This window comes from Bufo gargarizans, chromosome 4 (assembly GCF_014858855.1).
Source record: "Bufo gargarizans isolate SCDJY-AF-19 chromosome 4, ASM1485885v1, whole genome shotgun sequence".
NCBI lineage: Eukaryota > Metazoa > Chordata > Amphibia > Anura > Bufonidae > Bufo > Bufo gargarizans.
The window spans coordinates 139,808,582-139,820,064 of NC_058083.1; the positions used below are offsets into that span (position 1 = coordinate 139,808,582).

Sequence of the window (11,483 nt, forward strand, 5' to 3'; positions counted from 1 at the left end):
TGCCTCTACAAATACTGATTAAGGGGATTGATATATCTGCTTCCACAAAATACAGATTGAGGGGTGCGATATACCTGCCTCTACAAATACTGCTCTTCTCTAGGTACTTAGGCACAGGGTCTTTTTGAAAATAACGGCAGAGGAAGAAGCAGGCGGTTCCACAGGGGAGGTTGGGGTCGAGCAGGTGCACCAGGCCGGAGCCTAAGGCTACTTTCACACTAGCGTTCGGGGCTCCGCTTGTGAGTTCCGTTTAAAGGCTCTCACAAGCGGCCCCGAACGCATCCGTACTGCCCTAATGCATTCTGAGTGGATGCGGATCCGCTGAGAATGCATCAGTCTGGCACCGTCTGTCCTCCGCTCCGCTCAGCAGGCGGACACCCGAATGCAGCTTGCAGCGTTCGGGTGTCCGCCTGGCCGTGCGGAGGCAAACGGATCTGTCCAGACTTACAATGTAAGTCAATGGGGACGGATCCGTTTGAAGTTGACACAATATGGCTCAATTTTCAAACGGATCCGTCCCCCATTGACTTTCAATGTAAAGTCTGGACGGATCCGTCTGAGCAACTTTCACACTTTCTCAATTTTTTCTAAACTATAATGCAGACGGATCCGTTCTGAACGGATCCCATCGTCTGCATTATAGGAGCGGATCCGTCTGGGCAGATACCAGACGGATCCGCTCCGAACGCAAGTGTGAAAGTAGCCTAAGGCTACATGCACACGACCGTATTTTGTTTCAGTGTCCGATCCGTTTTTTTTGCGGATAGGATGCGGACCCATTCATTTCAATGGGTCCGCAAAAAACAAGGACAGCACACAGTGTGCTTTCCGCATCAGTATGTCCGTTCCGTTGCTCCGCTAAAAAAATAGTGCATGTCCTATTTTTTTCTAGTTTGCGGACAAGGATAGGCATTATTACAATGGATCCGCAAAAAAAACGGATCCACAAAAAAAAACGGATGCCATACAGAATGTCATCCGTTTTTTTTGCGGAACCGCAATTTGCGGGCCGTGTGCATGTAGCCTAAGTGGGAGGTTGGAGAAGGTGCGTGCGATTACGTCAAAGGACGCACCAGAGTTGGTTGAGTGGCTCACTCAGCCTTCCTCTTCTGCACCGTCCTCATCCTCTGTCTCTGCACCCCCTCACTCTCTGCTGTGTGCAGCCCCAAATACACCACCACCACCATGGCCCCTCCACTCGAGTCAGAGGAATAATTTTCCCATCCATTCCCAGACCTTACTGATGCGCAGCCATTCTTGGCATCAGATGAGGAGTTAGCAACGGCCGACACCCAGCGGTCCGTATGCTCGTTTGGTAGCCCTGGAAACAAATCAAACATGTCCTATTCTTGTCCGTTTTGCAGACAAGAATGGGCATTTCTCGCATTTTGCGGATAAGCAGGAAGAGCTGATCGGCAAAATTGCGGGATGCACGTCCACAGGATCCGCAAAATGGATATGGTCCTGTGAACGCCCCCTTCCATGAAGATTTGCATGGGGATTCAGTGATGGGTTCGCAGCGGATGTCATTCCTATGTATTGCATGGGCTGAAATCCGCTGTGAAAATCCCTGACAAAAATTGGGGCACTGCACTTAAGATCTGCTCCACGTATCAGTCTCCGCACACATTTTTGTCTGCAGAGAGCAGGTGTGGGTGCAATGTGCTGCACTGTACCCGGCTGCAGAGAGCAGGTGAGGGTGCAATGTGCTGCACTGTACCCGGCTGCAGAGAGCAGGTGAGGGTGCAATGTGCTGCACTGTACCAGGCTGCAGAGAGCAGGTGAGGGTGCAATGTGCTGCACTGTATCCGGCTGCAGAGAGCAGGTGAGGGTGCAATGTGCTGCACTGTACCAGGCTGCAGAGAGCAGGTGAGGGTGCAATGTGCTGCACTGTACCAGACTGCAGAGAGCAGGTGAGGGTGCAATGTGCTGCACTGTACCCGGCTGCAGACGTCCTACTGAAGGCACTGTGATAAATGGCAGAACACGCACATGCGCAGCACTCACCTTGCGCGGTCCCCGGCTCACTGCCTTGGAGGCGCTCTGCCTGATCTCTGCCGCCGTCCCCGGCTTCAGGAGGCTTTTGGTGAATCTCCGAGAGGTTTCCATCACTGGAGTCCGGCGGCGCTAGGACTAAGCGGAGGACCGGCAGGAGAGGAGGCGGGGCTGCGGGCACGGTGCTGGGCACAGGTCACTCCGGCTGATGGTGGCACCGCGCGGCTCTGCTGCTGTCACTCAAGGAAGCGGAACTCACTTCTTCCTCTTCATGTGATGTAAAGTTAAGAAGCGTCTTCCAGCTGAGAGCAGAGGTCTGACCTGCAGCGTAATCCCAGGGACCCCCGAGGAAACCGCACGACTCTCCCGGCGGGTGAAATGAGCTCAGCATGTGTAGCTGTACATGTAACATACATGTAGATATGGCTCCAGGTTGTATACACAGTGACAGCTCAGCATGTGTAGCTGTACATGTAACATACATGTAGATATGGCTCCAGGTTGTATACACAGTGACAGCTCAGCATGTGTAGCTGTACATGTAACATACATGTAGATATGGCTCCAGGTTGTACACAGTGACAGCTCAGCATGTGTAGCTGTACATGTAACATACATGTAGATATGGCTCCAGGTTGTACACAGTGACAGCTCAGCATGTGTAAGCTGTACATGTAACATACATGTAGATATGGCTCCAGGTTGTACACAGTGACAGCTCAGCATGTGTAAGCTGTACATGTAACATACATGTAGATGTGGCTCCAGGTTGTACACAGTGACAGCTCAGCATGTGTAGCTGTACATGTAACATACATGTAGATATGGCTCCAGGTTGTATACACAGTGAGAGCTCAGCATGTGTAGCTGTACATGTAACATACATGTAGATATGGCTCCAGGTTGTACACAGTGACAGCTCAGCATGTGTAGCTGTACATGTAACATACATGTAGATATGGCTCCAGGTTGTACACAGTGACAGCTCAGCATGTGTAAGCTGTACATGTAACATACATGTAGATGTGGCTTCAGGTTGTACACAGTGACAGCTCAGCATGTGTAGCTGTACATGTAACATACATGTAGATATGGCTCCAGGTTGTATACACAGTGACAGCTCAGCATGTGTAGCTGTACATGTAACATACATGTAGATGTGGCTCCAGGTTGTACACAGTGACAGCTCAGCATGTGTAAGCTGTACATGTAACATACATGTAGATATGGCTCCAGGTTGTACACAGTGACAGCTCAGCATGTGTAGCTGTACATGTAACATACATGTAGATGTGGCTCCAGGTTGTACACAGTGACAGCTCAGCATGTGTAGCTGTACATGTAACATACATGTAGATATGGCTCCAGGTTGTACACAGTGACAGCTCAGCATGTGTAGCTGTACATGTAACATACATGTAGATATGGCTCCAGGTTGTATACACAGTGACAGCTCAGCATGTGTAGCTGTACATGTAACATACATGTAGATATGGCTCCGGGTTGTATACACAGTGACAGCTCAGCATGTGTAGCTGTACATGTAACATACATGTAGATGTGGCTCCAGGTTGTACACAGTGACAGCTCAGCATGTGTAGCTGTACATGTAACATACATGTAGATATGGCTCCAGGTTGTACACAGTGACAGCTCAGCATGTGTAGCTGTACATGTAACATACATGTAGATATGGCTCCAGGTTGTATACACAGTGACAGCTCAGCATGTGTAAGCTGTACATGTAACATGCATGTAGATATGGCTCCAGGTTGTACACAGTGACAGCTCAGCATGTGTAAGCTGTACATGTAACATACATGTAGATGTGGCTTCAGGTTGTACACAGTGACAGCTCAGCATGTGTAGCTGTACATGTAACATACATGTAGATATGGCTCCAGGTTGTATACACAGTGACAGCTCAGCATGTGTAGCTGTACATGTAACATACATGTAGATGTGGCTCCAGGTTGTACACAGTGACAGCTCAGCATGTGTAAGCTGTACATGTAACATACATGTAGATATGGCTCCAGGTTGTACACAGTGACAGCTCAGCATGTGTAGCTGTACATGTAACATACATGTAGATATGGCTCCAGGTTGTACACAGTGACAGCTCAGCATGTGTAGCTGTACATGTAACATACATGTAGATATGGCTCCAGGTTGTACACAGTGACAGCTCAGCATGTGTAAGCTGTACATGTAACATACATGTAGATATGGCTCCAGGTTGTACACAGTAACATAGTAACAGTACATAAGGCCGAAAAAAGACATTTGTCCATCCAGTTCGGCCTGTTATCCCGCAAGTTGATCCAGAGGAAGACCCCTCTCTAGTAGCTATGACAGCTCAGCATGTGACAGCTCAGCATGTGTAGCTGTACATGTAACATACATGTAGATATGGCTCCAGGTTGTACACAGTGACAGCTCAGCATGTGTAGCTGTACATGTAACATACATGTAGATATGGCTCCAGGTTGTACACAGTGACAGCTCAGTATGTGTAGCTGTACATGTAACATACATGTAGATATGGCTCCGGGTTGTACACAGTGACAGCTCAGCATGTAAGCTGTACATGTAACATACATGTAGATATGGCTCCAGGGTTTCCTGATAGGGAATTTAGATTGTGAGCTCTGCTGGCAGCAGCCAGTGGTGATGAAGTCTGGAAAAGCGCTGCGGAATATGTCAGTGCCATATAAGCAAGAGAAGGTATAAATAAGTTACATTGTGGGGTTTGCAAACACGAATCCACATTCTGAGCCACAGAAGAGCCGGCTGTATTATGTCAGCATCTTCGTTATGTCATCATTATTCAAAAAGTGCCATTGACATGTACCAGTCAGTGTTTTTCCATGGACTTTGGTATGTGTTGATTATAATGATAAAGAAGATGGAGCGGGCTCTTTTGTTGTTGGACTGTGTGGGAAGTATACAAGGGAACTTCCTGAGCTACGCTACTGCCTATATCAGCGATATATGTGGATTTCTTTTTTAATTCATATTCTGCACAGGTGTCTCAACAAGTCCCAGTTGTCCTGCTCATGAAACACTGCACAGACCATACTGTACGCCGTTATATCTGCAGGCGTTTCACACATGCGGCAAGCTGGCTGTTCTGGCTGCTTACAGGTCCGCTGACACTCCAGGGTGAGTATGCTAGGAGGTGCGGGGCGGCTACTCCTTGCACCAGGCTATCCTGACTGGCGCTGCACACCTCCACTTTCTAGCTAACTACCACTTCTAGGTTTCTCATTATGACAGGAAACCTGTGACATCACAACTTGCCATATACAGCTTATGGCATCAATATACAGGATGTATCAAAAGTTGTACAATGTTTGATAAATCTGCTGCATCTTTATGACTAAGGCAACTTTCACATTGGTGTTAGGGTCTGGCAGGCTGTTCCGGCAGGGGATCCATACTAACCCTAGCTCATGTGTGATGCCGGAAGTCCGCTCCGGCCCTATTCATTATAATGGGGACGGGCCGGGTGTCTGGCCACAGCACCGCAAACATGCCGAGAGGCAGCCGGAGAAAAACTGCTGCATCATGAGTAGGAATTTGTGGTCTACAGTGTCAAATGCCATAGAGAAATAAAAAAGAATCAGGAATAAATAAATGCCAGTAGAATAAGGGTACTTTCACACTTGCGTTATTGGATTCTTGCGTATGCGAATCCGGCTGGCAAATGCATTGAAACACCGGATCTGTCTCTCTGATGTCATCCAGACAAACGGATATTAAAGGTCTGAGCATGTGCAGATCGGCAAACCGGATCCGGTTTTCCGGAACACTTGGTACCGGATCCGGCATTAACACATTTCAATGGAAAATAATGACGTATCCAGCATTTTGGCAAGTGTTCCGGAATTTTGGCCATAGAAAATACCGCAGCATGCTCTGGTGTTTTCTCCGGCCAAATACCGTAAGTGACTGAACTGAAGACATCCTGGTGCATACTGAATGGAATGCTTTCTATTCAGAATGTTTTAGGATAAAACTTTTTTTTCCGGTATAGAGCCCCTGTGACGGAACTCAGTACCGGAAAACTTTAACGCAAGTGTGAAAGTACCCTTAGCCAGCAGGAGATGATTGGACACTTGGTAAGGTCAGGTTCAGTAGAGTGCAGAATCCATATAGAGAGAGTTAGCAGAGAGATGGTGGATCAGGCAAAGTAGACCAAACATTTCCGAACATTAGAGATGAAGTGGAGATTAGAGGGGTCGGTAGTTAGCAGTGCAAGATGGGTCAAGAGAGAATGTTTAAAAGAAAAGGGAGAGATACTGGAAGAAAGATATAGATCAAAGGGGTTGGTCAAGATTTTTAGATTAAAGACCTATGCTTAAAAGGGTTGTCCGGGTTCAGAGCTGAACCCTTATTTTCACCCAGGCAGCCCCCCTGAGGCTAGCATTGGAGCATCTCATGCTCCGATGCGCTCCCGTGCCCTGCGCTAAATCGCGCAGGGCACAGGCTTTTTTGTTTTCTATAACACACTGCCGGGCGGTAACTTCCGCCCGGCATTGTGTTCGGTGACGTCACCGACTCTGATGGGCGGGCTTAGGGCTACTTTCACATTTGCGTTCGGGGCTCCGCTTGTGAGTTCCGTTTGAAGGCTCTCACAAGCGGCCCCGAACGCATCCGTCCTGCCCTAATGCATTCTGAGTGGATGCGGATCCGCTCAGAATGCATCAGTCTGGCACCGTTTGGCCTCCGCTCAGCAGGCGGACACCCGAACACTGCTTGCAGCGTTCGGGTGTCCGCCTGGCCGTGCGGAGGCAAGCGGATCCGTCCAGACTTACAATGTAGTCAATGGGGACGGATCCGTTTGAAGTTGACACAATATGGCTCAATCTTCAAACGGATCCGCCCCCCATTGACTTTCAATGTAAAGTCAAAACGGATCCGTTTGCATTATCATGAACAAAAAATGTTCATGGTAATGCAAACGGATCCGTTCTGAACGGATCTAAGCGTTTGCATTATAGGTGCGGATCCGTCTGTGCAGATACCAGACGGATCCGCACCTAAACGCAGGTGTGAAAGTAGCCTTAGCGCTGCCCTATCCGTTTTACTGGCTAGGGCAGAGCTAAATCCCGCCCATCAGTGCCCGTGACGTCACCGGGGTTCCTGTCAGCCCCATAGAGAGCCCCGGTACGTCACCGGAACTCAGAAAAATGCCTTTTCCCTGCGCAATTTAGCCCAGGGAGAGCATCGGAGCATGAACTGCTCTGATGCTCATGTCAGGGGGGCTGCCTGGGTGAAAATGGAGGGATGTCCGGGTTCAGCTCTGAACCCGGACTACCCCTTTAAGATAGACTATCTAGCTCTGAAGCTACTTAAAGGGTTTTTCCAAGGCTAACATTTTTAACAGACATCTTCACAGTGGCTGAACCTACTGTGGGGTTCATACTTACCTGGTCCCTGCCACTGGATTCCAGCTGCATCACTCCACGGCCATCTCTAGGAATCACAATCCTAGTGGACGGGTGACAATCACTGGCCTCAGCAGTGTCATCTTTGAGACACGTGATCTAGCAGCCAGGACCAGGTAAGTATAAACCGTAAAAAAAAAAAAAAAATATCTGAAAAAACTAAGATAAAAACATCCTGCACGATATGATACAAATTTGCGGATGTCCCTGGCCATATTATTGAAGAAAACCACAGAAATAAAATAATAATGCACTTATTAAAGTAGATGCAAGCACTATATATGGACTAAGTCCTCACTCTGATATGATAATGTCTGAGACACTTAGTCAATATATTTTGATCAAAACACATCTAAGCCCGCCTACCGAACGTCAAGGTGGTCTCAGGTCAGGCGGGTCCTACGCTGAACCTACCTAAGCCGTTGGGCTTCTATGTTCAGGAGCGCAGACGCCGCACATATGGTGTGCTGCTCCTAGTAACCTCCATATGCATCAAGCAACCAATGGGAGGAGGAGCAAGCACAGCCATATGTACCACCTAATTAAGGCGCTCATTGGATAGGGGAGGGGGGCAAAAGTGCAGAGGAATGCTACTCCCAAGATACTAGGTGCGCATTCACACTTGAATAAGTGCATTATTATCTTATTTCTGTGGTTTTCTTCAAGTATAAACCGTACCATGGGACTCGCCACTCTGACGAGGTCTGTTAAAAAACCTTTAGTCTTGGATAACCCCTTTAAGAACAGCTGATTGGCGGGGTTGTGTGATGTCAGACCCTTACCTACTATCAGATATAGATGGCCTACTGTATATTGAGGATAGGCCATTGATATAGAATTCCTTGACAACCCCTTTAAGACTGGTGCTACACATCAGCATTTGGACAAGGCCTCAATGTTTCTTGATGGGAAAGATGTTTGCAGTTGGCCTTGCAACTTAAAGTCAAAGGCAGTCAAACGTTTTGTCAGTCAGTAGGTTGCCTATGTCCTTGATTCCCATAAAGAACCATTAAGGTCACTGTGACTCGCCCGCAACCACTGTCACATTTACAGTTCTTCCATAATGTCTGTTTAAATGCAGTGGAGAAATGTTTGCTCTCCTGACGTGTCTGTTTTATCAATTCTGAAGCATCTTATTCTGCTAATAATATTTTTCTCCTGAAAATGTATAAATAAATGGACGAATGGGCCTTACCGATCTCCTTGGCAATTTATTCATGCACTTCAATAACAGGTACTGACACAGTCAGAGTTGTAAGAAAAGGTGTTCATTTTGATCCCGCTAAGTGCAGTCATAAAATAAGGCTAGCGATAAGGACTGTAGAAGAATTGACACAAGTAGCGTTACTGATTTTATGAGTTAACCCTTTGCGCAACTTCACATCCATGTACATGCCAAAGCAGTGGATTGTACAAGCGATTGAGTGATTGCAGGTTACAGCAATGGTGGAATGGCCATGTTTGGTCACCCCTCTCCCCAAAAATGTGGAGTAAAAAATTATTAAAACGTTATACAGTTACAAGTGAACCCTTTGGAATTATATGGATTTCTGCACAAATTGGTCATAAAATGTGATCTGATCTTCACAACAATAGACAATCACAGTCTGCTTAAACTAATAACACACAAAGAATTAAATGTCACCATGTTTTTATTGAACACACCATGTAAACATTCACAGTGCAGGTGGAAAAAGTATGTGAACCCCTAGACTAATGACATCTCCAAGAGCTAATTGAAGTGAGGTGTCGGCCAACTGGAGTCCAATCAATGAGATGAGATTGGAGGTCTTGTTTACAGCTGCCCTGCCCTATAAAAAACACACACCAGTTCTGGGTTTGCTTTCCACAAGAAGCATTGCCTGATGTGAATGACGCCTCACACAAAAGAGCTCTCAGAAGACCTATGATTAAGAATTGTTGACTTGCATAAAGCTGGAAAGGGTTATAAAAGTATCTCCAAAAGCCGTGCTGTTCATCAGTCCACGGTAAGACAAATTGTCTATAAATGGAGAAAGTTCAGCACTGCTGCTACTCCCCCTAGGAGTGGCCGTCCTGTAAAGATGACTGCAAGAGCACGGCGCAGACTGCTCAATGAGGTGAAGAAGAATCCTAGAGTGTCAGCTAAAGACTTACAAAAGTCTCTGGCATATGCTTACATCCCTGTTAGCGAATCTACGATACGTAAGGCACTAAACAAGAATGGATTTCATGGGAGGACACCACAGAGGAAGCCACTGCTGTCCAAAAAAAACATTGCTGCACGTTTACAGTTTGCACAAGAGCACTTGGATGTTCCACAGCAGTACTGGCAAAATATTATGTGGACAGATGAAACCAAAGTTGAGTTGTTTGGAAGAAACACACAACACTATGTGTGGAGAAAAAGAGGCACAGCACACCAACATCAAAACCTCATCATAACTGTGAAGTATGATAGTGGGGGCATCATGGTTTGGGGCTGCTTTTCTGCGTCAGGGCCTGGATGGATTGCTATCATCGAAGGAAAAATGAATTCCCAAGTTTATCAAGACATTTTGCAGGAGAACTTCTGGAGTGGCCCAGTCCTGAACCCAATTGAGATGCTGTGGCATGACCTCAAGAAAGCGATTCACACCAGACATCCTAAGAATATTGCTGAACTGAAACAGTTCTGTAAAGAGGAATGGTCAAGAATTACTCCTGACAGTTGTGCACGTCTGATCTGCAACTACAGGAAACGTTTGGTTGAAGTTATTGCTGCCAAAGGAGGCTAAACCAGTTATTAAATCCAAGGGTTCACATACTTTTTCCACCTGCACTGTGAATGTTTACATAGTGTGTTCAATAAAAACATGGTAACATTTAATTCTTTGTGTGTTATTAGTTTAAGCAGACTGTGATTGTCTATTGTTGTGACTTAGATGAAGATCAGATCACATTTTATGACCAATTTGTGCAGAAATCCATATCATTCCAAAGGGTTCACATACTTTTTCTTGCAACTGTATGTACCCCAAAATGGTGGCAATAAAAAACTAACCCCGCAAAAAAAAACAAGCCCACATCCCAATCATTGGAAGAATAAAAAAGTTTTGGGTGTTGGACTATGAAGACACAAAGCATTTTAAAAACTTTTTATTTTTTCAAACCTGCAGAATAGGGTTATTATGTTATTTTTACTTCATACAAGCTGTAAAAACGAAACCCAAAAAATCAATGTTTTTTTTCCTGTTCTTCCACAGAAAAAATTTATTTTATGGTTTTAAAATACATTACATTTAACAACTTGTACCACAAAAAGCATGCCTTAATGCAGGGGCATGGCTAAAGGCAGGAGTTCAGCTTGGGCCCCCTCCCCTCAGTGCTTTGTGGCAGGCGGTAGGGGTATATCTAGCCTCTCTGCTGTCTGAGGCAAAAATTGAAACGGCACCCCCGCCATGCCAAACTCTCAATCTAACCCCTTCCTTCCAGACCTTCTGTTAAAGACATACTTGCAAAACATTACATACAGTGCTACAAAACATACAGGGTAATACAGCGCCCACATACCTCTTACATCCAGAGACGTCTCCTCTGATGTAGATGTTCTCTTTCCTTATCTTCTCCATTCAGACCAGACCGTCGTGATCATGTCTATTTGCCATCTCTTATCTCTGCAGAGTTTGACCAACAGACATCTTAGTTTCCTACTTTTCCATCATGCTCTCACCTTCTCAACACCCTATCCTGCCACCCCAATACTGTGTCCGCTGTGTTCCCCAACACTATACTGCAGAAACAGTCCCCCTGAAAATACTAGTACCACGCAGATAGTGCCTCCTTCAATGATTATTGGCACACAGTGCCCTGAAGAATAACTGCTCCCAGCAAACAGTGTCCCTGACACTAATAATGTAAACATAACGTCCCCCAAAAATAATTGTGCTAAGCTGATACTGTGCCAGGGTGCCCATCAAAGTATTGGTGTCCCCCAAAGTCCCACCAACAGAAATAATTATCTCCTCGAATGCATAGTGTTAACAGTTCCCCCAATAGTAATAATTCCCCAATGTG

The 11,483-nt window shown here is 46.2% G+C and overlaps 1 protein-coding gene across 1 annotated transcript in view; it reads right to left on the bottom strand.

Annotated features, from left to right (window-relative positions):
- The window catches only part of DOCK10 (dedicator of cytokinesis 10), a 362,682-nt gene extending 360,360 nt beyond the window's left edge, over positions 1-2,322 (bottom strand). The window contains exon 1 of the mRNA XM_044290306.1: positions 2,008-2,322. Coding sequence (XP_044146241.1) covers positions 2,008-2,109 — 102 coding nt within the window. The 5' untranslated portion in view covers positions 2,110-2,322. The remainder of the gene's footprint in view (positions 1-2,007) is intronic.
- Positions 2,323-11,483: the final 9,161 nt, after the last annotated feature.